The sequence below is a fragment of the Garra rufa genome, chromosome 8 (genome assembly GCF_049309525.1).
Source record: "Garra rufa chromosome 8, GarRuf1.0, whole genome shotgun sequence".
Lineage (NCBI taxonomy): Eukaryota > Metazoa > Chordata > Actinopteri > Cypriniformes > Cyprinidae > Garra > Garra rufa.
This window is the reverse complement of record NC_133368.1, coordinates 16,759,442-16,786,052: the sequence shown is the minus strand read 5'-3', so window position 1 is coordinate 16,786,052 and position 26,611 is coordinate 16,759,442. Positions and strand designations below refer to the sequence as shown.

At 34.0% G+C, this 26,611-nt stretch overlaps 1 protein-coding gene across 2 annotated transcripts in view; it reads right to left on the bottom strand.

The window, feature by feature from the left end:
• Window positions 1-26,335, bottom strand: part of dync1i2a (dynein, cytoplasmic 1, intermediate chain 2a) — a 63,119-nt gene extending 36,784 nt beyond the window's left edge. Inside the window, exons 1-6 of one of the 2 annotated variants that reach the window (XM_073845225.1) lie at window positions 26,251-26,335; window positions 22,429-22,540; window positions 21,587-21,701; window positions 19,668-19,758; window positions 12,267-12,320; window positions 7,561-7,676 (exon numbers count right to left, since the gene is read on the bottom strand). In XM_073845225.1, coding sequence (XP_073701326.1) covers window positions 7,561-7,676; window positions 12,267-12,320; window positions 19,668-19,758; window positions 21,587-21,701; window positions 22,429-22,536 — 484 coding nt within the window. In that variant the 5' untranslated portion in view covers window positions 22,537-22,540; window positions 26,251-26,335. The remainder of the gene's footprint in view (window positions 1-7,560; window positions 7,677-12,266; window positions 12,321-19,667; window positions 19,759-21,586; window positions 21,702-22,428; window positions 22,541-26,250) is intronic. The other variant, XM_073845227.1, reaches the window with a different exon arrangement.
• Between the last annotated feature and the right edge of the window lie 276 nt (window positions 26,336-26,611).

Sequence of the window (26,611 nt, the reverse complement as noted above, 5' to 3'; positions counted from 1 at the left end):
CAGCAAATGCAAAAACAGTTGATGATAGATGAATTTAACTTTAAAATGTACAACATTTTCATTTAAAATAGTGTTCATTTAAAATAAAAGTTGTTTAAAATAAACAACTGTGTGCACCCTATTATTAATGTAGATGTGTATTTCAGTAATGAACTTAAGTAGGAGAGTTTCAGTTACCAGCATTTATATCAAAATAAGGATCCCATATCTGCAAAACTAACATTTTAAATGAAATATTGATAGCTAATCGATATCGAATCGAAATCGAATCCATAAAAATAAGAATCGAATCGAATCGCCGAATTGGTCACAATACCCAGCCCTACTAAACACATTCTATGATATATCTAATGTTAAATGTGTTCTATAAAAGAAAATAAGTATACTGTATGAATTTGTAAAAACATGCCCTGATAATATCTGCATCCAATATCAGCCTATAATCAAAGCAAATGGCAATAAATTAAATTGTCCAATACTGATACAGTCACAATATCCCTAAAAATATATCCCTAAAAAGCTTTCATTAAAACGACTCGTAATTATCTCCTGCGCAAACATCAACAGAATAGACATCACAAAGAGACACACACACACACACACACACACACACAAAGCAGTGATCAAGTATATCTGACATGAGAGTGGGGCGCTCACAGACATGCACAACGGCCACATAAAAGGGCTCAACTGCAATTACACAAATCCTGACCTGCCTTTGGACACACACTCTCATATCTCCACTAACCTACTGCTCATTTCCTGTGCCCCTCGCGCTCCGTCTCTGTAAACGGATGTGAGTGTGTGTGTGTGTGTGTGTGTGTGTGTGTGTGTGTGTGTGTGTGTGTGTGTGTGTGTGTGTGTGTGTGTGTGTGTGTGTTTAATCTTGCTTTGACGTCTTATGTTTCTCGAGTCTCTGCAATTTTCCCTTAGCTTTCATCTCCATGTTCACTACGGTCAGATCATTTCCAAAAAGGGTTACACACTTCTGATCTCTCGCACACACATGCACATCTGAATAGCTCTCAGATCAGAGGCTTCTGCTCTAAATATGGGCACAAATGCAGTGCCACTCTCCAGCCTTCTCCTCCCTTGATTGACATCCGTCAGTCATGCTGCCATGACCTGCATCCTCAGCGTTAAACAACTGGTTTTCTACTTATTTGGGAGCTTTTTTGCACTGAGCCAAAACCCCCTTTGTCAAAATTTGTGTACAGTAGGATCTATTCATTTCAGTGAAATGTTGAAACTCATTTACTATCAGAGCAATTCCACGCAAATGTCAACCTTACCATGAAAAAATAAAGTTTATACAAAAAGAACAAAACCCTGTTTAAGTTGTGCATTTAGGTCTGTATTTAGCGGCATCAACGTGCTTTAATCGAAATTTGAAGGAAATTGCTATGTTTTTCCACCACGTATGATGGGTGCACCTATTGTAAAATTACATTTTCATTCGACTGTATTTCATGGTTTCAAATGAGAGATTAAAGACTGCCTATTTTTTTAATTTTATGTCAACAGTAAGTATTTTGTAGAAAGATGGAGGCCTGTATGAAAAGTAAATAAACTCACTTTGTCTAAACAGCAATGATTTCTGGATTTATAAGGGCTAGATTTATGACGTCAGGATGCTTCAGCGTTGTGTCACGTCCGTAACGTTTTAAAGATTAAGTTTATTTAATTTAGTAATTACTAATGCAATTAACTTGAAACTTTCTTTACAAAGCCAACTTATGGCCATGCTTATTGTGATCAACAGCCCATCTCAATTATTTGCTCTTATCAGCCATAATAATGCGTTACGGACGTGACCGTTACGGATGTGACTCAAATGCTTCATATTAATTCATATAAATACTGGCACACAAGTTGATTACCGATAGCCTGTGTATTTCTATTCTACTGTGACCTGTTTGAGGTTTTTCCTATCATAACATTTTAGAAATTAATTCATTCTAAAATTTCAGAAATTGCATTGTCAACTAAAAACAGCACGGAGATAGACTGCATTTACTGTGCAGAAAAGCACAGGCGGACTAAAGGAAAAAATCGTCAAAACTATTTGAAATGTCATAATTTTCATTGTCAGTATTATCTTATTTAAACATTTTATGTATTTCAAATAACTTGTGTCGCTATCTGCGCTGCATTCATGCAGAGAGTAAGATTTTGCGTGTTCTGCGCGCATGCTGCTGAGTGAGCAAGAGATGTGCTGTGGGGTTTCAACACTCATATATGTCTAAATATTCTTTTTTTCATTACAAATCTTGTTTGGTTTTATTTTGTATCATTGCATGTTAAAAATAATTCACTATTTTATGCAGATGCAAAATTCTAGATTGCGAATAAGATTAGGCCTTCCCATTTTATAAATATTTGTACAAAATATATTCAGCATATTTAATAACCTGTTTTGTATCTTTATTATTTAATGCATAAGCGATTTATTAAAACAAGTTTATGCTGCGACATATGCGTAATCTTTATTAACAGCAACTAATGATCCACGAATTGCGGCATCATTAGATCATTTTAAAACGTCAAATGTATCCTTAAATTTGCAGGTTATAACTGCGTTTGTCTCGGATGTAGACTTGTGACGATTTATTTTAATGCGGATCCCACACTCTAGCGTTAACCTCTTTTAAATATGCTATTACTGATATTTAAGGGTTTGTGCGGAAAACTAATGCGCATGCATGACAGGGAGGTGATCACTTTTTTTCGGATAATGAAACAACTTAAAATAATAATAATAAAAAAGAAAATAAACGACTTAAAATTTGGGTGCATCTGCCTCATATACATGAGAAATACATCTAAAGAAGGTAAAGTTTAATTGGTATTATAAACATAAACGAAATCTAAATTAAAATTGATATTTTATGCTTTGTGAATGGCCAACTCTTCTCCCTTCAGTAGATGTGCTGGTTTGCGCATATTGCTTCATATCAGCGTATGTTTAAAAATGCGTATGTTTACTTCGTTGCTGATGACTAATCTGCTATGACCAGTTTCAGGCTTACCATATAACATTTTAGAAATAAATTAATTCTAATAACATTTTAAGAGAATCACATTCTCAGCGAGAACTTCGCGGAGATAGCCTAAGCATTTGCTGTCCGGGTATAAATATGCACAGGCGGACTGTAACTTTTTTTTTTTTAAGTCATATAATGTGCATTGTCAACATTATATAATTTTAAACTTTTGTGTGTTTCAAATAATTCCTCGCTATATATGTGCTGCATTAATGCTGAGTACTAGATTTTGCGTGTTGAGCAAGCATGCTGCTTTATTTATTAGTTTTTCAAATAATTTTTTATTTAAGATTTTTTTTATTTTGTCTAAATATGTTTTTCATAACACATTTTGTTTGGATTAATTTCATATCATTGCATATAAAAAAAATTATTTTGGTATGCAGATGCAAAACGTGAATCTCAAGTAAAGAACGAAATTTCGTGTCTCGCAGGACCACGGTACATAAATAAACAGATATAAACAACAATAGACGTAAGAGCAATTTTTAAACCTGTACATAACTAACTTACTAAAAGTGGTAATCTAACAAACATCATAACTTAAGACAGACTATACAATACATAATAACTGTGCATGATATTGCAAAAAAGGTATTTAAGGTTAAGAAACAAGTATAGTGCAATTTGATTTGTGGTGCATACACAAGCAAACATTTGCCATCTGTTGTCTTATATTCGCCGTCTTATTCGCAGTCTATTTTATATTTGTACAGTAGACGTGACTATTATATATTCGACATATTTTACTTAACTTACATTGTGTCTTAGTTATTTAATGCATAAGCAAGTCATTAAAATATTTTTTCAGCGGCATCCGTTCAGCAATGATCAATGAATCGGTGTGGCATTGGTCGGTTAGATCATTTTAAAATGTCAATAGTCTTCAATTTATAGGTTATACCTTTCTTGGATGTAGACTGGTTAAGATTTATTTTAATGCGGATTTCAAACTCTTAACATACGCGAATGTACGTTTTCGGCCCATATTCAAATGTTTTCACGGAATATTAATGTGCATACTGTATGACAGGGAGGCGCCCCTGAAATCACTTGAATTTTTTTTCCTGATAATGAAACAACTTAAAATCAGTTCGAACCTGATTTAACGTAAGCTTTTTTTTTTTTTTTTTTTTTTTTGTACAAATACTAAAGACAGACAGGATGCGCTTTCTGCCATCTCTGTCTGTCTCTGGCTGGAGCGTTTCTCAAAAAAGAGCCAGAACTCAGCCTGTCTCACACAGGCTACAAGAGATATGTCTACCTTAAAATGTCTACTTTTAAACTAACCAATTAAAAACGAAATTAAATACTCTCCGTTTATGTAATATGGAGGCTTTATTTCTCTCTAAAGCCACATCCAGTATAGGCCTGCGGAGATGCGAGTCAGCACTGTGAATTTCATCTGGCAGCTGACAAAAAAAGATTTATTAATAAAAACATTAATATATCTCCTTTTTGTATACATTAATTAGTTAAATAATGGCCTAAACTAATGTTTATTACTTACTATAAGTTACTATTAGACGTCTCTATTAAAGTTTTTAAAGCATTTCATACGCATTTCCATAGTCGGATAAATTCCGCTTTCAGAACGGTCACGTCCGTAACGGAGAGATGTCACGTCCGTAACGCTGATTTTTCCTCTGAAACATAAAAGCGAAAATTTAAACAAAATTGATATTTTAGGTTTTGTAAATGGCCAACCCTTGTCAATTCGGCAGATATTGTTACTTCTGGTTTGTGCAATGTAAATCGCAGAAATTTTACTAAATATGTTGTCTCCCAGAAACTCCAGTCTTTTTTTGTCACGTCCGTAACGTATGTGTATTTCCCTCATTTAAAATATAAAACAGGGTTTTAGACTGAAACTTTTCTGATGTCTGGACTCTATTTTAAGAGGTTTCAAAAATATAAAGAGATGGTTCAATATATTGGTAAAGAATAAAATTTATGAGAATTTATATTTCAGGTTTTGACCTTGAATGTCACGTCCGTAACGCTGGAATTGCTCATCACAGAAAATATAATAAGCCAACAGTCATTTTTATGCTGTGGTTATGTAGTTTATGTGACTGGTTTTGTCTGTTAAAAAATAAACACTTAACAGCATTCAACAGACAATTGTAACCCTGGACCACAAAACCAGTCTTAAAGGAACACTCCACTTTTTTTGGAAATAGGCTCATTCTCCAACTCCCCCCGAGTTAATAAGTTGAGTTTTACCGTTTTGAAATCCATTCAGCCATTCTCCTGTTCTGGCAATATCACTTTTAGCATAGCTTAGCATAGATCATTGAATCCTATTAGACCAATAGCATCACGTTCAAAAATGACCAACGAGTTTCCATATTTGTCCTATTTAAAACTTGACTCTTCTGTAGTTATATCGTGTACTAAGACCGGTGGAAATGATAAGATTAGGAACTACACTTCCATTCCGATGTAATAGTCAAGGAAGTTTGCTGCCGTAATATGGCCGAAGCAGGCGGAGTATTATCAGAAATGAGTTCCCAGCTAGTTTAGCATTTGCACATGTGCTGCGTGGTATTACTGCTCCTGCTTCGGCCATATTACGGCAGCAAACTTCCTTGACTATTACGCCGGAATGGGAGTGTAGTTCCTAATCTTATCAGCCTAGAAAATTGAAGCTTTGCATTTCCACCGGTCTTAGTACACAATATAACTGCAGAAGAGTCAAGTTTTAAATAGGACAAATATCGAAACTCGTTGGTAATTTTTGAACGCGATGCTACTGGTCTAATAGGATTCAATGATCTATGCTAAGCTATGCTAAAAGTGATATTGCCAGAACAGGAGAACGGCTGAATGGATTTCAAAACGGTAAAACTCAACTTATTAACTCGAGGGGAGTTGGAGAATGAGCCTATTTCCAAAAAAAGTGGAGTGTTCCTTTAAGTGTCAATTTTTCATCTGAAAGCTAAATAAATAAGCTTTCCATCAGTGTATGGTTTGTTAGGATAGGACAATATTTGAAAATCTGAAATCTGAGGATGCAAATAAATCTAAATATTGAGTAAATCGCCTTAAAAGTTGTGCAAACGAAGTTCTTAGCAATGCATTTTACCGATCAAAAATTACGTTTTGATATATTTACGGTAAGAAATTTACAAAATATCTTCATGGAACATGATCTTTCCATGAAGATATTTTTTTCTTTCACAACAAGATGTTTTTTCATGCACCTGTCAAATCTGAGATTTTGGGCTTTTTGGTTTTTAATAAAGTGTTTTTTCAGACTACTGTCTGAAACACTAGAAGTGTTTCTTTTTTGGCACTTTATCTATTTGTGTCAATAGATTTCAATTACAATGCATATTAAAAAAAAAAAAAAAAAGTTTTCTGAAAATAAGTTTTTTCTCCTACACTGAGCCATAAATCTCCACTTCAGTAGCACTTACACACACCAAACTTGACATTTTTATTCCTGTCTATATTCTGAAGGTTTTTACAGAGGGATTTGTTCATATATAATTTGCTTGATTTAATACAAAATTCTATTCCCCCCAAAATGTTACAAAAATATATTGTTTCCTGTCTGTTCAAAGTACTTTCTGAATTATGTGACAAAATGAGATATCCAAAATTCCCCCTGTAAACACATTTGACTCTAATATGTCATAGAAATTAAACAAGAATTTTGAAACTGACTTCATCCAGTGTTTAGATTTTTGTACTGGAAATGTATGCAAATTAGTGCTTATTTCATTAAATAATGCTTATTTGCATATTAAAACCTAACATTTTAGAAAACTTGTAATACAAAAAATGTTTACAATTATCAATGTAATCAATCAATTGGCTAAGTAAGGTCATAACTATTAGTTGTTGTTTTTTTTACCCTATTTACCTGCAGTGTCTCGCCTTAATATCCTAATGATTTTTGGCATGAAAGAAAAATCGATAATTTTGACCCATACAATGTATTTTTGGCTATTGCTACAAATATACCCATGCTACTTAAGACTGGTTTTGTGGTCCAGGGTCACAAATAGAAAAAATAATCTGTGAAATTAAGTATCAAAACACTATAATTTATAGTGGAAAAGTATCATTTAAAAAGGCTGTATTTAACAAAAAAGCTAGAACAGAAAATGTGCACATTGTTTAAACAAAAAAAAAAAAAAAAGAGCAGGAGCAAAAAAGCATCATGCAAGATATACGCCCCCGGTTTCACAGACATGGCTTAAGCTTAGTCCTAGACTAAAATGTAAGCCTGAGCGGATTTAAATGACAGAAACTTGCACTGACTGATCTTAAAATATATCAGTTCCTTTGTTTTGTCTCAAGAAGCACACCAGTAATGTTTTTTTCTAAGGCACATTTACAAAAATTACTTAAATGTCTTAATTGAACTATGGCCTAATCCTGGTTTAGGCTAAGCCCTGTCTATGAAACCAGGCCATCATTTACCATTTGTAATTCTGAATTCACCATTGTAAATATAACAATTTTATTGTGCAGCAGTTTCAATATGTGAATGATCACAACTTACCCTCTTTCTGCTCTGTCATAGTGGGTGTCTGCGTCTCCTTGGTGTAGGACACCACTTCTTTAGGTGGGAAATCCGCATGGGTCACCTTCGCCATGGCCAACTTCAGAGGACCACGTCTGGGAGAGCACACACACACACACACACACACACACACACACACACAAATCATAAGAAGACACAATGTCTACTCTGTTCAACCATCTAAAAGTTTACACACGATGCATATTTATCAAGTTGAGGGCAAACTGAGGTCACTTTTACACCTGGTAACATTTCTATTAGCTAACCTGATCACAAGTGGACAGCACTAAATACAGTACAGGTGTAAACATGTTCCAAGAAATGCACTATGATCCAATCACATATATTCACACACATTCATACAGTCAAACCAAAAAAGATTCAGACACCAGATATAATTTTTGATATTTTTTTTACTAGTGGGTGCAGGACAATAAAGCTCATTTATGTAAGTGAGGACAGCTAAATAAAGTAAACTGTCACATATTATACCCAAAAAAACTTTATTCAGTGGACCACCAGTAAAACTGATAAACATTTGGGACCAAAATTATTCAGACACTTTGACCTGACCATGTTTTGCTGAAGTGTTTTTTTTTTTCTTTAATTGCTAATATGACATTTTTACACCACAGAGTCAACAAAATGAAGCATTGCTTTGTAATTGGTTTACCTAAATTGTTATCTTACAGCTGGCAGCTGACAGCTATTAAACCTAATTCATTACATACATTTCTATCACAGTTATCTGACATTATCAAGATGAATTTGTTCTGACACTTGTTCTTGAGCTCTTGTCATATTTTATTACCATTTTCTAAACTATAGCGAGCGAATAAACTGTGATAATGTGAGAAAAGTTGAAGGTGTCTGAATATGGTTTGATAATAATAATAATAATAATAATAATAATAATAATAATAATAATAATTCGGTTTGACTGTAGGTGGTCAGAAATGGACAAGTTGGCTAAACAAAAATGGACACATTGGGTCTAAATTTGTCTTAAAAATCTTTTGATTATAAAAGGCTTTAAGTGCCTGATTAGTTTGTATGAATTATAGGAAGTATAAATTAATTTAAAACAAAAATCTATCAAAAATCACGTTACATTTTTATAATCGATTTATTAATTTAATTTAATGGATAAGTTGAACTGGGTTGTGAAGGAAAAATAGCCAGCAGTGCACATGGGTTCTCCTTCAATATTGTTCAGAAGCTTTAGAATACAGATAGTGTATTAGTCTAACATTTTATGGTTATTATATAACTTCTAAACTTTAATATAAACGTTTTCACAAATTTTATAAATTCCAATATTCTAAAATCTGAAAAATAGTAAGACTAATGAATAAATTCTCTTACTTTCAGCCAAAATATCTAAAAATTCTTAAATCAAAAAGGATTTTCTAGACAAGTACAAATTATTGTCTTGTTTTCAGAAAAAAAAAAAGTCAAAATTAAGTGAGCTTTTGCTTAAAACAAGCAAAATAATCTGCCGATGGGGTAAGAAAAATTATATTTTTTCAAGCAGAAAACTAGATTATTTTGCTTGTTTCAAGCAAAAACTCACTTAATTTTAACTTCTTTTTTCTGAAAACAAGACAATATTTTTTTCTTGTATTTCCTTGTTCTATATTGTAAAAAAAAATGTTGGGTTATTTTTTTAACCCAAATGCTGGGTTCAGCCTGCTGGGTCATTTTATTGGGTTGCTTTTAATATTTTTACCCAGGTTCTGGCTAGTTTTTTTGTACTCCAAAAAATGCTGGGTTATTTTTTTAACCAAAATGTCGGGTCCAGCTTGTTGGGTCATTTTATTGGGTTATTTTTAGTACTTTTTATCCAGGTGCTGGGTAGTTTTTTTGTAACTAAGCTGCTGGGTCATTTTTAATTATCATTATCAAATATTGAGCCTGTCTCCGACAAAACAACCCAGCTGCTGAGTTACAGTCAGAGCAAGGGCCTTCTGCTTCCTCCAAAGGAAAGCATAGTTTTCAGCACTGCTGTGCACTTCTTCAGAGAAATAAGGTTTGTATACATTTTATTTCATTTATAAAGTATTTACTGTGCTGTAAACTCTATTATTTTACACTACGAAACATACAAGGATGAGATGTCAGTCAGCTGCATCAGCAGTGGTCGTTTCGCATGATGGAAATGCCTTTTGCCTTGCATAACAAATTGATTTAATTTGTTAAAATATATGTTCTCTAATCTCAGTACTGTTTTTATAGACAGGTTATGGAGTCAATCATGGCATCTTTCAGCGGTGGTCTGAGGTTTGTACTTCCCCATTACAGGCTTAGATTTTGCTGACACACTGGCACAAGAATTAGCATTATTTTGGCGAAGAATGATTACAGAGAACGGTTAAACACACTTAAATTAGATGCTACTTTAAATGTTCCAATTTCTATTTCTAAAATGCTTGTTAAACGACTTTAAATGTATGTAATATTGTAAACTATGCAGTGTTCATTCCAAATATATTCTATTCATCTTATATGTTTGTCCATGGCTTGTTGCTTAATAATAAATGTACACTCTTAAAAATAAAGGTGCTTTAAAAGGTTCTTCACAGCGAAGAACCGTTTTTGTTTCCACAAAGAACCATTGAGTTAAAGAACCATTTCTATCTTACGTTCTTATAATCTGAAGAATCTTCTTTTGGCACAAAGAACCTTTTGTGAAACAGAAAGGTTCTTCAGATGTCAAAGGTTCTTTTTGAATCCATTTGGACAAAAAAAGGTAAACTATGCAGTGTTCATCCGAATAAAATCTATTCATCTTATATGTTTGTCCATGGGTTCTTGTTTAATAATAAATGTTCATCTTTTGATTATTGCTGTTGCCTCTATAAATCTTTGTGATTTTTAATTTTCAGCCCATTTTAAATCAGGAAAATAATATTTTTTAAACAATAGTTGACTTAAATAGAACAACCCAGCATGTTGGGTAAAACATTGAACCCAACCAGCTGAGTCAAAATAACCCAGCATGTGTTCTGTCCAATATTTACCCAGCGCTGGGCAGTGTTGTTTTTGACAACCATCTTAGATTTAGTCTTAGTCTTAGTCTTTTGGACTAAAATGCTTATTAGTTTTAGTCCAATTTTAGTCACTTCTATATGTGATAGTTTTAGTCCAATTTTAGTCGACAAAAAGTCAAAAAGGTTTTAGTCTAGTTTTAGTCAAAAAAAGGGGGAAAAGTAGTCTTTTAACAAATTATTGTAGGTCAGTAAGTATTTTGCTGTTGGGTAGTGTCACTTATAAGTTGTGAAAATAGCAGATCTATAGTTCAACACAATGTGAGCTTCTGGATCGACTATTTTCACCAATAATTACAATAATGAAGGAATGGTTTTAGACATAAAAGACATATTTGAAATACACCCATAGGTCCTCTCGCCGTTTGCGACCACCCATCATGGTTAATCGTCTGTCTGTCTGAGGGCCAACAATGTGACGTGTTGAGCACGTTGTGCGCTGCACGCCAGGTGGTGGGCGTAACCAAACATGGATAGAATGCTAAAACGGCTTGCCATACTAGTATGGCAAAGAGTATTTAACGCTAATATGGCTTGCCATAGCGGCAGATACTTTTTAGGTTGTAATTGGCATGCACAATAAGCAGAAATGTCATGCATTTTAAACGTCTGACGGACCACACACTAACATTTTCGTCTATTCTCGTCTCGTCAACGAAAACTCACACACGTCTCGTCATGCTTTAGTCATCAACGAGCCATTTTTACCTCGTCATCGTCTCGTTATCATCATGAAAAAAAGTGGCGTCAACGAAATGATTTCGTCATCGTCATCGTTGACGAAAACAACACTGGCGCTGGGTTGCCAAATAACAAGTTGGGTTGTTTTTAACCCAGATTTTTTTTAGAGTGCAGTAATTACTTGTCTGTTTTTTTTTTTTTTTTTTTTTAATTTACAATCTATTTTGGGTTAATTTTAAACCAGCCTTTATTTACCTTGCCTTTATTATGAAGTGAAGTGGGGGAGAAAATTAAGCAATTTTTAGTTTGAGTTAAATAGAACTACACAGAAGGTTGGGTTGAACATTTAACCCAACTGCTTGGTCTGTCCATATTTTACACAGCGCTGGGTTGTATTTAACCCAGCATTTTTTATACACTCTTAAAATAAAGGCGCTTCACAATGTCATAGAAGAACCTTTTAAATGGTTCCATAAAGAACCTTTAACATCTGAAGAACCTTTCTGTTTCACAAAAGGTTCTTTGTGGGAAATAAGGTTCTTCAGATTCTAAAAAAGGTATGAAAGAGATGGTTCTTTAAAGAACCTTTAACTGAATGGTTCTTTGTGGAACCAAAAATGGTTCTTCTACGGCATCATTTGAAGAACCTTTTGAAGCACCTTTATTTTTAAGAGTATAGAGTGTAGCAGGTTTAAACAGGCTCTAATCGTCTTGTGGAGTTCACTGTGCTCACTTCATAAGTCTTGCAAACTGATCAAGTTTACATTCACCTCTGTGTGAGGTTTAAAACATCCGAACCAATGTGCCTTGCTATCTTGCGGTTGCTTTACAGTACAGCATGAATCATACTATAAATCCCTCTTCATGACCACCAACAATCACTCATGACTTCTTTCTCTAGAGGTTTGAAAGAGTGAAACAGAAGTGCAAGGAGAATGAGCAGAAAGTGTGCAATACCCCAGCTCAGAGTGAAGCAGAAGAGTAGAGGGGTCACAGTCCCAGTGCAGAGTCCTGTTAGTGTCACAGCCACGAGACAGGGTTACAGACAGAGAGAGAGATACAGCAAGACAGAGAGGCTATTATTTAAAAGGTGGTTAACAACAGTGCTATAGTTCTTCAGAGCAGTTAGAGATGAGAAGAAAAGCTTTTATACACAAACAAGACAAACACAACACAGAAACAGAACCAGATGTCCATGTGGAGATCCATTTTTAAAGGAAATCATCTGCTCTAATGTTCAGAAGACCACCACACTTGTCCAAAACAGGGCCAGACATGATCACCTGATCACAACTGTTTGAGAAAACCCACACGTACTTTAAATGAGACCATCATAGGTTTAATTCAAGTAAGAGAATTTTAGATACATACTAGAAATGCCATGAACAGCCAGTTTTATATGTCGCCAGATACAGTGTTGTGTTTTATTTAGTCACTAAATAGCTGAAATGTTTGGCCGAAAAGCAGCCTGTCACCTAAATAAGTAAGCTCTACACAGCGGTTTAAAAAAATGTGGCACTGAGCTACACTTACAACATGTGTAAATGTAGGTTTTTGTCACAACTGGTTAGTTTTAGCTCTCTGAGACCTTTCTAAAGTCAAGCAAACTTAAACCAGCTCAAGAGCTCTGAGTACACTCTTAAAAATAAAGGTGCTTTAAAAGGTTCTTCACAGAGATGCCATAGAAGAACCGTTTTTGGTTCCACAAAGAACCATTCGGTCAAAGATTCTTTAAAGAACCATCTCTTTCTTACGTTTTAATAATCTGAAGACATTCTTTTGGCACAAAGAACCTTTTGTCAAACAGAACGTTTCTTCAGATGTTAAATGTTCTTTTGAACATGAAACGATATTCGCAACCTTTTTCCTTTTTGGGTCAAACAGGCATTTAAGAAAACAAAAAAAGCAGTTAGAAATAAGAGTCAAAAAGGTTTTTTTTAAGAATTAAAAAAATTCTAAAACACATATTTTGCAAATGAAGCTGGTGTATAATGTGTTCAATGTAGATACTAGCTGAGCACCAGAGCGTGCTTTGTTTCTCAAGACTCTGATGTCCAGTCTACTTTCTTCTGTGAAGATAGTGGTGCATGAAATAGCCTTCATCTCTCAAAAGAACAACAGACTGATGCAGTTTTGGAGAAATACGTTTCTTTTTCACCATCTCTGATAGAAAAAGGCAGTCTATTGTGATTTCCACACTTCATTAACCCTCATGTTGTGTTCTGGTCATTTTAACCTGGACAGGATTGTCTTTTCCCAGGAAATACTAGGTAGTGCTTTTTCATTGGGCTGAAACGTAATGACTTTTCTCACACAAGATATAACAACTTTTGACTTCAACTGATCATTTTTTAAAACACAATATTTTTTTTGGTGGGGGGGGGGGGGGAAATGACCGGCCTACCAAAAGTTGTTCATAAATATCTTGATATGCTATATTACCAAATATTGGATGCATATATTTTCTCAAAAACTGGGGTGCACAAGCTTAGATCAATAAGGCATATAACCAATCAGTAGCAAAAAGAAATAGAAAACCTGTGCTAATGGAAATAAACCAAGTTTACTAAAAATTTGTTGATAATATAGCATAATGAGAGATTTACAAGCTATTTTCAAAAGGACAGGCATTTCTGATTTTATTCAGATTGTAGAAGTAGAAATGCTGAAAATGGGACATTGTCTTTACAGATTTTTTTTTAATGGAAATAAAAAAAATTGATATAGTTATTTTAAATAGTAATAGTAAAGATTTGACTAAATAAAAAAAAAGAAAATACACATACAAATCAAATAAATGCTACTTTGGTGAACAGAAAAGACATACAGTCAAATCAAAATTAATTCAGACACCTTCAACAATTCTCACATTATCACAGTTTATTCGCTATGGTTTAGATTGAAAATGGTAATAAAACATGAAAAGAACTCAGAGTTAACTTGTGCCAGAACAAATTCATCTTGATAACGTCAGATAACTTTGATAGAAAGGTATGAAATGGATTACTGTTAATATGACAATATTTACACAACTATCAATACCTTGTTGAACAATTATCAAGCAATGTTTCATTTTGTTCAGTCTAGGGGTGTGCGATATGACGATTTTTGATCGTGGACGATTAAAATGTCTCCACGATCTGCTTTTGAATAAATATCGTAGTATCGTGCTACAGTGTGCCTCCGTCTTAATATACTGTACATTCACTCACGGGACACTGCGCTTATTCATATTCGCGATCACAAAAGTACATTATTTGAATGTGCATCAAAGTCTTGCCGGTAAAATAACGCCATTTGGTCCGCGCGCTGTTCTGGCATGCGCTTCATGAGCGCGTAAACCTGAAGCACGTGCGCTAAAAGCCTGTCAAACAGCACCTGATTACTAAACTGAGCTATCTTTTAATTTGGCGTTTAATTTGCTTATACTGTCAAAAACACGCAAGGATTACATATAAACACAGTCGGTTGTCTAAAGTGAAAGAAAAACGGAATGCGCGCCTGTATAGATGCGTGCAGCTCTGCGACAGAGCTAAACATGCTGTCGATTGTCATTAAAGGGACAGTACACCCAAAAATGTTGTCACTCACATGTCCTAAATCTCTATTAATTTTTTTCTTGTGCTTAACACAGAAGAAGATATTTTGAAGAATGTGGGTAACAGTAGCTGGTCCCCACTGACTTAAAATAAATAAATAAAATATATGGAAGTAACTGGGGACCCAGCAACTGTTTGGTTACCCACTTTATTCAAAATAAGTTTTATGTTCAGCATGTTTTATGCTTAAAAAATGCGAGAGTGAGCAAATGATGACAGAATTGTCATTTTTGGGTGATGATACACTAATAAAACAAAACACAAAGGAAAATCACTCACTGCTCTTGATTGAAGAACTTCAATACAGTTGCTTTAAATGTTGCTTCTATGTATAATTTATGTATATAATGTATATAGTGTTTTATTTTTATATTTGTTAATTAAATTTCTTGAATGCTACTGATAAATACATGGACTGTACCTGAAAATTAAAGCACTGTTTGTTTTATTTGTATAGTATGTGTATTTGTAACATGTTATCTTTGTTCTTATTTTTTAAAAACAAAGAAAATACAGATAAAGATTTTTTTGTCTTCGCCCACTTTGGCTAAAATATCTGCCATTCTTTTTATTTTATATTTTGTTACCTTGTAAGGTTTTGGTTTTAAAATAGAAAAATTAATTTGGCTGTACTACTCAGACAACTTGTAAAAAAGTAAAACCAACATGACAAAGAATCGTGATAAAATCGTGAATCGTGATATTTCTTGAAAAAATCGTGATATGATATTTTTACCAAATCGCCCACCCCTAGTTCAGTCCGTGGTGTAGAAAGGTCGCATTAGCAATAAAAGAAAAAAACACTTCAGCAGAACATGGTCAGGTCAAAGAGTCCCTTTTTTTTTTTTTTTTTTACAATTGTACTGGTAGTCCACTGTATGAAGAATTTTGGGTATAATGTCACAGTTTTCTTTATCTTGCTATCCTCACCTACATAAATGAACTATAGTGTCCTGCACCCACTAGTAAAAAAAAAATAATAATAATAATAATGGTGTCTGAATATTTGATTTAGCTGTATGCTTTTGCACCAAGTTTCAATTCCAAATGTAACATTATCATTAATCTAATGCTATGGGGTGATTTTTTATTCATAAAAAAATCATGAAATTAATTTTTTGTCATTTTCAATATGAATAAAAGATGATTTCTGGTGCACATTAAAAATCTTAACATATCATGACACTAAACCGCCCCACATCAGCGGAAGCACAACCTGAGGCTGTGTGTGGTCATGAGTGCATTAAGGGGAAGTATGACTGTGATGAGGGCGAATGTGTGCGTGCAGCTGGTAACATGACCTGCGTGTGTGTAGGAAGTGGTGAATCGGTGCGGGATATGAGTGGACACGGAGCCCCGGAGGCATCTGTGAATGTGTGTGTGAGTTACTGCTGTAATCAGGGGTTAAACAGTCCCTACAGCAGCTCCACACTGCTCCCACAGGTCTTACTGTGAGCCAAAATTCACTCTAATTCTATAAGGTTTCTATATTCATATTGTTTTACTAGCTGCAGAAAAGTTAAGCCTTGGGGCTCATGTAGACGATACTGGTTCAATTCTAGACTACGTCTCCACAGAATGGGACCTGTTTATCTGCTGCAGAATGTTTAACAGTTTCCCCTCTATTTTGACTGTCAATAATTAAGTGAAAATACTGTTTTACTTTCAGACTGTATTTTTCCAAGACAAGAATCTGGTTATGATAATGCACAGCTGTCACATAACAGATTTAAAGAAAGGATGAGCAACATTTTAGGCAAAGAGTAAAAAACGTAATAAGACTGAAATCATTTTAATATTCTTTTGGAACAATAGAGCACTTCAGGGATGATGTATTTTAGTATTTCCAGTTACATCTTCTTTAAATCAATGATTTCTTTGAATAGGTTTTTGGTTAACTGCCTGAATTAAGGTCTGTGGTTCATGCAAGATGAAGATCTTTTCAAGTTTTATTCTACAACATACCATACACCAGCAATACTTGTGGGTTTAAAAGCTTTTACATGTCTTGAAAAAAGGCTAAGAAGTGTCTAAATGGCCCTACAGTGGTTGTCAGTGACATTAAACCTCAACAAAACGAACAGGTGAACTCATCTACTCACTTGTCAACTTGTGTGTATTAGAGGTGTGCAATGGACGATTAAAATGTCTCCACGATCTGCTTTTGAAAAAATATTGTAGTATTGTACACAGTATACAGCATGTCTCTGTCTCAATATACTGTACAACACGAAATACATTCTCTCACGGGACGCTGCACTTATTCACAATCATAAAAGTGCAATATTTCAATGTGTTTTAAAGCCTTGCCGGTTAATTTCGTCCCAGCGTTGTTCTATCAGATGCTTAGATGCGTGCCACTCGTAAAGCAAAAGAACTAAACATGCTGCCGATTATCATTAAAGGGCCAGTTCACCCAAATATTACTCATTCACATATTGTCCCAAACCTCTATTAATTTTAATTAATTAAAAGAAGATATTTTGAAGAATGTTGATAACAGTAGATGGTCCCCACTGACTAAGTGTTATGTTCAACATATTTAGGTTAAAAAATGCTAATACCTTTTGACTGCTCTTGACTGAAGAACTTTAATACAGTTGGTTTAATAAGACTCAATGTATAATTTATGTATAATACACCTACTGTACCTGAAAATGAAAGCACTGTTTGTTTTATTTGTATGTTATGTCTTTTTTCTTATTTTTTAATAACGTAATTTTTTAAAAATGCCATTAATAAAATAATGACAAAGATTTTTTACCTACTAGGTGTGGCACGGTACATGAAAAACAACCTAACCGTTAGGTTCGCTTGTCTCGGTTCGGTGCGTGTGTGCGTTGCACGGTTCAACGGTTCAACGCATGCGCAATGTAGCCTCGTGAGTGTCCTTTTTGCGCGAAATAAGAGGTGTGTGTAGACATACAGACAGTAAAAGTGGAGTGCTGCAGGTTACGTCACGTGTAAAATTGGCAAGTGAGAAGGCTGCCCGGAGTTGGAGGATGCGCCAGCTATGATACGCTGTTCATCCAACTTGGCTGTGCTTTCAATTTTATTAAAGGAAAGGATGAAGCTGATTGGTTGGTTCATGTCACATGGTCTGCGGTGAGCTTGCGGAATTTTGAAAAGTTGAGATGTTTTTATCTCGATGCGGCACGTACGCGCCTGGAAAAAACAAGCGTGTCACACCGCGTCGCTTCAATTAGGAGCACGCATACCACGCGTCTGCATTTGAAATAACGAGCTTGAGTGCACAAAAGACGCTTCATGTGAACGGCCCCTTAGCCAGGTCAGGTGTGTGGGAACAAATTATGATTTCATGATTTCATCTTAATTTGTCAGTTCATCTGAGAAGACATCACGCCAGTGTGTTGGTAGACATGCAAGTTTATTCTTCAGTTCAATCTTTATGTGTTAAAAAGGCACACAAATTCCTGTGGAGATACTCATTGTCCTGTTTTTGCCAAATAAATGAAAAGCATGTCATCAATGTCTTCTCTCTTGCTGTATCAAATCTCCCCTAGCTTTCCTCAGAGATGGTCTCAATAAAGTGCTTAAAGTCAAGTCCAATTCAGTTTGTGCATGATTACATGATAAAACTTTTTTTTTTAAATAATGTATCCTAAATTGTGGATAATCAAGCTACATTTCATATGCCAAAGTAAACTTCTGGAGTGTTAAAGATTAAAATGAAAAATAAAAACAAGAACCGTACAGAACCGAAAACCGTGACCCTAAAACCGTGATACGTATTACGAACCGAACCGTGGGTTTTGTGAACCGTGCCACCCCTATTACCTACGCCTACTTTGGGCTAAACATCTGCCATTATTTTTATTTTATTATTCCGTTACCTTGTAAGGCTTTGGTTTTAAAATAGGGACATTAGTTTGGCTGTACTGCTCAGACAACTTGAAAAATAGTAAAACCAACATGACGAAGAATTGTAATAAAATTGTGAATCATGATATTTCTGAAAAAAAAAAAAAATTGTGATATGATATTTTTGCCATACCCTAGTGTATAATCTCACTTTTGTAAACTATTCCAACTCAGACTTTCAGGGAAAGTGTTTTTTTTTTTTAAGCTTTTTGCTTCTGCTGATTGTATTTAGGCTTCAAAATGTATGAATGTTGTCTTAATTTGTTACGACTATCATGATAAACAACCAACTTTTAATAGCCACACAACTTATTTTCTGCAATAAGCCAAAAGCCAATGAAAATAATCTTTTGTTTGAACCAGGGTGATGCGAATTTCTAGTTCGGCCTACTAAAAGCACTACAGACCTCTATGTGATTATTTAGATTGGATTCTTGGATAAGCTTCTCCATAAATGCAATTTTCACTTTAGAATAAGCCTCAGAAAGCTGCATTCTCATCACTCTGGAACAGCCTTTGCATTATGAGTGCATCTGTGATGCTGTAAAACACAGACACAGAGCTGAGCGGCTCACTATGTGTTGGAACAGAGCAGAGCTAATGTTTTCATGTTTCCCCTTCTCTCTTCTCAGGGGTTTTCCAGCAATAAATTCTCTTTTAGTTACAGGTGAAAAGCAGCTAATGATAGAGATTTTTTTAGCAGAACCTTTCCCTACCTGCTCAGACCTGCAAACAGACACCAAAATACATCAACACTTTCACTGGCGGTTTGTCCTTCAAGCACTGCTAAAGCAACAAACCTCTCCAGTGTCAATTAGATCAGACCTGCCACATGCTTGATAGAGAGAGAGAGGAGAGAGCAAGAGGGAGAGAATACCTTGGCCCGGTGGCACCGTCTCCTGAATCTTGGCTCCCTGCCTCACTTGGAGTGCCTGCAGATTTGGCCGAGGGAGACATGGGTGTGGGAGCTGGGTGTAGAAAGAAAGAGAGAAATATAGTTTCAAAACACTTGGACAATTCATTCACACATAAAATGTCACTAACTTCATTTTCCAAGACAATTTGTCTGATGAACTGGCGTTTATATGATTTTTAGCAGATGTACAATATGAGTCAGAGGTTTTTGAACAGTAAGGTTTTTAATTTTGTTTAAAGAAGTCTCTTCTGCTCACCAAGCCTGCATTTATTTGATCCAAAGTACAGCAAAACAGTACAATTTTGAAATATTTTTACTGTTTAAAATAACTGGTTTCTATTTGAATATATTTTAAAATGTAATTTATGCCTGTGATTTCAAATCTGAATTTGTAGCATCATTACTCCAGTCTTCAGTGTCACATGATTCTTTAGAAACCATTCTAATATTCTGATTTGCTGCTCACAAAAACATTTATTATTATTATAATGTTGAAAACAGTTGAGCAGAATTTTTTCAGGTTTCTTTGATGAACAGAAAATTCAGAAAAACAGCAATTAACTGAAACAGAAATCTTTTGTAACATTACAAATATCTTTATAATCACTTTTGACCGATTTAAAGCATCCTTGCTTTTTTGTTTCCCCCCCCCAAAAAAAAAAATTAGTATCAGTCAATAGACTGTTGATTCATATAGTGTATAATGTTAAAAAAGCTTTTTATTTTAGATAAATGCTGATCTTTGGATCTTTCTAGTCATCAAATAATCCTGAAAAAGAAATATACTCAAGGGTTTTAAATATTGATAATAATAATAAAATCACAGAAATAAATTACATTTTAAAATAGATTCAAATAGAAAACTGTTATTTCAAATTGTAAAAAAAATATTGTACTTTGGATCAAATAAATGCAGGCTTGGTGAGCAGAAGAGACTTCTTTAAGAAACATTAAAAATATCACTGTTCAAAAACTTTTGACTGGTAGTGAACGTACATTACGGTCAAAAGTTTAAAATAATTATTCAATTTTTAAAAGATATTTTTAAAAGGTGTCTCTTATACTTACCAAGGCTATATTTAATTAACTGTAAAAACAGTAACACTGTGCAATATTAGTATTATTAATTAATTTTAGCTGCAAATATAGAATTTTTAAATATATTTTAAAATGTACTCTTCGGTGTTACATGATCCTTCAGAAATCATTCTAATTTGCTGATTTGGGGCTCATTAATTATTAAAAACATTATTAAATTAATAAAAAATATATTATTTAAAAAACATATTTAGAAAAACATGTTTTTAAAAATCTGAATTATTCAAAACTTTTAAATAGTAGCATAACACAAAAATATTTATTTATTTATGAGCATGTACAATTTGACCAAGATTTAGCCCATTTTAACAATACTGTTACTTAAAATCTCAAAGTCCAGATATAAAATATGTTGATAAATAATCACATGATCCTTCAGAAATCATTCTAATTTGTTGATTTGGGGCTAATGAGTTATTAAAAACAATTATTCTAAACTTTTAGTACAACACAAAATATTTATTTGTGAGCATGTAAAAAGTCCAGATACAAAATATGTTGATAAATACGAAATCTACTAAAGTGTTGGATGATATTAGCTGCCCAACATCAAAACTACTATGGTGCACTTCTGCCCCCTTGCGTTCATATAATATGGTACACTACTAGGTTTCCATTTGTTGGTACCACTCTCAAAGGAACTTGTGCTGTTGAATATCAGTTTAGATTCTGGTCCACATAACATATTTTGGACATATTTGGAAGGGGTCGCCTTTCCGACGTAAAGAGATGACAGTTTGATATTTTAGGGCAGACGTGGTTCAGGTGTGTAGGTGACTTACCCATAAGTACATCTGATGTGATGCCCATACTCTGTAGCAGAGCATCAGCCTCTCTGCGCTTTTTCTCCAGGTCTGAATCATCCTGCAGTGGGACGGCATCCTTCTTCAGCTCAGCCTGACACAAACAAAACACAGTGAAACAAACACTTCATCAAAAAAAAAAAAACTTTCTATTGTTCCCAAAGAACAAAAACCAGCAATTTGACTCTATTTACTTGCACCAGGAAAGGAACCCTCCTACTGCATTTTCTCAATTTTGACACAAATTGTAGTGTTGACTGCATTCATCAAGCTCAACCACTCAACCCTGTTACTAAAGTTATGGTGAGAAAAATGATCAAACATTTAGAACTGTTTTAATTTATAGGAAAAGCAAATGTATCAACAACTGGGAACTTATACTGTCTAACTAACAAGGTCTTTGCAAATGTTTAATGCCAAACCACACTTTACTGCTTTGTTCATGACTATTTAAAAAATTTTTTTTACATGTTGATTTGCTTTTATGCCATAATTTTTAAAGAGTTTTAAAAAAATTTTTACATAATCTGTATATTCTGATATATTTATCTTATCAACCACAACTGAATATTTAAAAATCCAATCATGTCAATTGTCAATATTGTGACATTTAAATGTCATTTACAATTTAAATCTCCACCTCAAGGCATTTGGAAACAAAGTTAGAATTTTTCTATGATCATGTATATAAAAGTACTTTATTTATTACACTAAAGACACTGTATATTTTACAGACAGATCTCAAAGCAACAGATCTCTGGCATATTGTAGAACTCACTGGTGTATAAATAAGTAAAAAGCAGAATATGACATGTTTTCACCTCTTTTTTCTTGCGTTCTTCCTCCTTTCTCTTCTTCTCCTCTCTTATCTGAGCCAAGCGCTGTTTCTTTCGCTCAAGCTCAGCTTTCAGCTCGCTTTTATCCGACATGATGCTTTACAAAACACACAGGCAAAACTCAAGTTAGTGTCAGGAAGCCAAAACTTTGTCATGGAGGGATTTTCTGTATATTCTGTTTTTAGACTATATTTGACTTGACTTAAAGGATTAGTTCACTTTCATAACAACAATGCACAGATAATGTACTCACCCCCTTGTCATCCAAGATGTCCATGTCTTTCTTTCCTAAGTTGTAAAGAAATTGTGTTTTTTTTTTTTTTTGAGGAAAACATTTCAGGATTTCTCTCTTTATAATGGAAATGGATGCGGATTGACCCAGATTCTACTCACTACACATTCACTGCGCAGAGACGAGACAAGACGAGCATTTGAGGTTAAAAAGTATATAAATTGTCAATTTGTTTCAAAAATAACCGATCGTTTCGCTAGATAAGACCCTTCCTCCTCGACTGGGATAGTTTAGAGCATTTTGAAGCTGCATTTAAACTGCATTTCGGAAGTTCAAACTTCGGGGCGCCATCCATTTCCATTATAAAGAGAGAAATCCTGAAATGTTTTCCTCAAAAAAAAACATAATTTCTTTACGACTGAGGAAAGAAAGACATGGACATGTTGGATGACAAGAGGGTGAGTACATCTGTGCATTGTTGTTATGAAAGTGAACTACTCCTTTAATATAGTAAGAATAAGGAGAAAAACACTAATTTTATGAAATTCTGATAGCTTGAAATGTAAATCAATGATATTTATAAAAAAAATAATATTAATTTAATGTATATACAACTAGTCAAAAGTTTTTGAGCAGTAAGATTTTTAACGTTTCTAAAAAGGTCTCTTCTGTTCACCAAGCCTGCATTTATTTGATCCAAAGTACAGCAAAAACAGTACAATTTTGAAATATTTTTACTATTTATAATAACTGTTGTCTATTTAAATATATTTTAAAATGCAATTTATTCCTGTGATTTTAAAACTAAACGTTCAGCATCATTGACTCCAGTCTTCAGTGTCACATGATCCTTCAGAAATCATTTCAACATGCTGATTTGCTGTTCAAGAAACATTTTTTATTATTATTTGTTTATTATTATTCATCGATATTTAACAGTTGAATACATTTTTTAGGATTGATAATAAGATCCAAACATTATTACTACTTTTGTAACATTATACACAATGCCATTCAAAAGCATGGAGTCTGTTTTTTTTTTTTTTTTTTTTTTGGTAAAAAAATTATAGAAATTAATACTTGTTTTAAATGTTTTAAACTGATCAAAAGTGATGATAAGACATTTATAATGTTACAAAATATTTCTATTTCAGTTAATGCTGTTCTTCTGAACTTTCTATTCACCAAAGAAACCTGAAACAATTCAGCTACTCAGCTGTTTTCAACATAAAAATAATATTAATAATAAATATTTTTGAGCAGCAAATCAGAATATTAGAATGATTTCTGAAGGATCATGTGACTGGAGTAATGATGCTAAAAATTCAGCTTTGAAATCACAGGAATAAATTATATTTTAAAATATATTTAAATACAAAGCAGTTATTTTAAATATTAAAAAATATTTCACAATTTTACTGCTTTTGCTGTGCTTTGGATCAAATAAATGCAGGCTTGATGAGCAGAAAAGACTTGTAAAATATTTTATATATATATTTATATATATATATAAAATATATATTACAGAAAAAATGTAAAATATATTTTGACTGGTAGTGTATCTTATAATTATATGTCATATTAAGATAATCAAATGCTTAGTTTTATGATCAAAGCTATTTAGTTTTTCTTATGGGGGCTAAACATACAATGCAGCGCAATACAATGATAATTGAGAGATGAACAAATAAATGATCCTCATAAACCTCATGTATCATTTTTGATATTTACAGTATGATTTTTCCAAATGATGTGTGGAAAAAAGAAGTAAACCTAAGTTGCTCATCTTTAAATTTTACTAACAATATAAAAGTTATTTACTCTATAAACATCGGTAAATATTTCACAGCAAAAAGACACATGAACCAGAACCTGACACTTTTACAATTACAATAAAAGCTTTTTTACTTTCTAAAAAGGTATGGTTGTGTCCAATAGGTTTTTCAGCAGAGTTTATATCATGTTGATAATTTAGAGGCTTTAGAATTCTGCATAGCAAAAATGATACAGTAGGCTTTAAGAAATCTGAAAAGTGAGTAGCACCTGGCATCAATAATTTATCAGCTCATACAATAGACATTAATCAGATAATCAGCATAATCTGCAAATCTGTCTTTCAAATTGATTTGGATAAAATCATTCTGCAAATGTATAAAACAGATATTTGACTTGCATTAGAGATCAAAATATCAAAGTGTCGCTTACTTTAAATAAATAAATGTTATTAGGCTCCTCTATCAACACCAGCTAACGTAGCACACAACCCCGAGTGTCTTATTTCTATACATCCTCAGCAGATAGTAAACCATACTCAGAGAGAACCGCAAAACCTTTTATGGAACGAGAGAGACCGTCTTCACCTGGTCCGAGGACCCCATTCACTGCCGCCTGTCTGTCGGCCCGTCTCAGGCTCTTCAGACAGATTAACAAGATCAGCTCAAGAGTCACATTTGTGTCTCTGCACACTGCTCTAATCTGTCTTTTGTGCACAGCAGCACCTGACTCTCTCAACAGAGCACACTTAATGGCCAAATTAAAACATGCACTTGAAAAACTGACGAAACAGCCTTGTTTAGTCCAGTAATCGCTCACTGAGGATTACAAAACAGAATTATCATTCACTCCAACATTTTCCGCCATCTGCATGAGCCCTGATACATCACAGCAAAACTCGTGATCTTAGGAAGAGTTCATGCCACAATATAACCACTGTTAAACTCAACATTTCAAAAATAGAGTAGCACTTTATTCTATTCATGTCCTATCTGATCCAAAGGGCAACAAATACTGCAGGATCTTTTCTGATAGCTACATTTGTCTTGCTCATGACTTTAACATATGTTTTTGTGATTTTAAGTGGATATTTCTCCTCAAAATCACCTAGATGTCATTCATCTTATTAAATATGTTTTGGACTTGTAATCTAAGATTTAAACCTTCTTTTTGTGGAACTGTTGATATAAAATGTGGTTCCTCTATTTTTCGTAATACTGTGTTTGACTTTTGGTGGTTTTCAAACATTTTAAGCATGGCTGTCCAAATACTTTGTGCAGATTTGTAAGAGCATTTTCAGAAAGGCGACCCTCAAGTATAGCAAAAAAGTACACAGAGCCAACTTTCAACAACTTCTGTGGTAATCAGATGGTGTTTCTCTGTTAAAACACTACACATTTCACACACAGCACAAACGTGAAGTCAAATAAGCTATTTGAGGTCTGTTTATAACGCTACTTCTCTGACTCTGAGAGCAGAAACACTCTGTAATTCTCCTTCAATCGGATTTAGCGGATTTTATCTTTTAATGAGATTAACTTCTGCCCTCTCATAGCAAAACAACCAGAGGAACAGCATACAAACAAACAAACAAACAAATACATACATACATTTATATTTACAGAAGAGTTTAATGTGTGTTATTGCTATCTGATTCATTCACAGTAGCACCGCAGTAGAAACCGACTGCTGGACTCCACCCAACACACAAAAGTGACATACTGAAGAATAAACAGTTCATTCGTGTCATAAACATACTACTGAAATGTTTTCTCTAATCTGAAAACATGTTGTGAACAGACCTGAGGGTGTTTATAGCCTGCAGAAAGCGCTGCTTTTGTTGCACTGTTCAGTTTCCTGGTGCGCGGATGCAGAGGCGCGTCTGACGGGTGCCGGGGAGGACCAGAATAACCGAATGTCAAAAACGCGATTGTTTTCTTAAAGTAAACAGTAAACTACGCAGTTGTTGTTTTTGCAAACATATTGCTTTAGTTATTACCCTGTGGGTTTAATAATGAATTAGGATGACAGAATGTACATTAAAAGGAACTAAAACAATATACTTCCTATTTAGGATATATCTCAAATCAGACAGCAGCATCTGAATAGCCTATTTCAAAATAAAATAAAATAAAATGCCTATAGGCTAACTAATATCAAGGT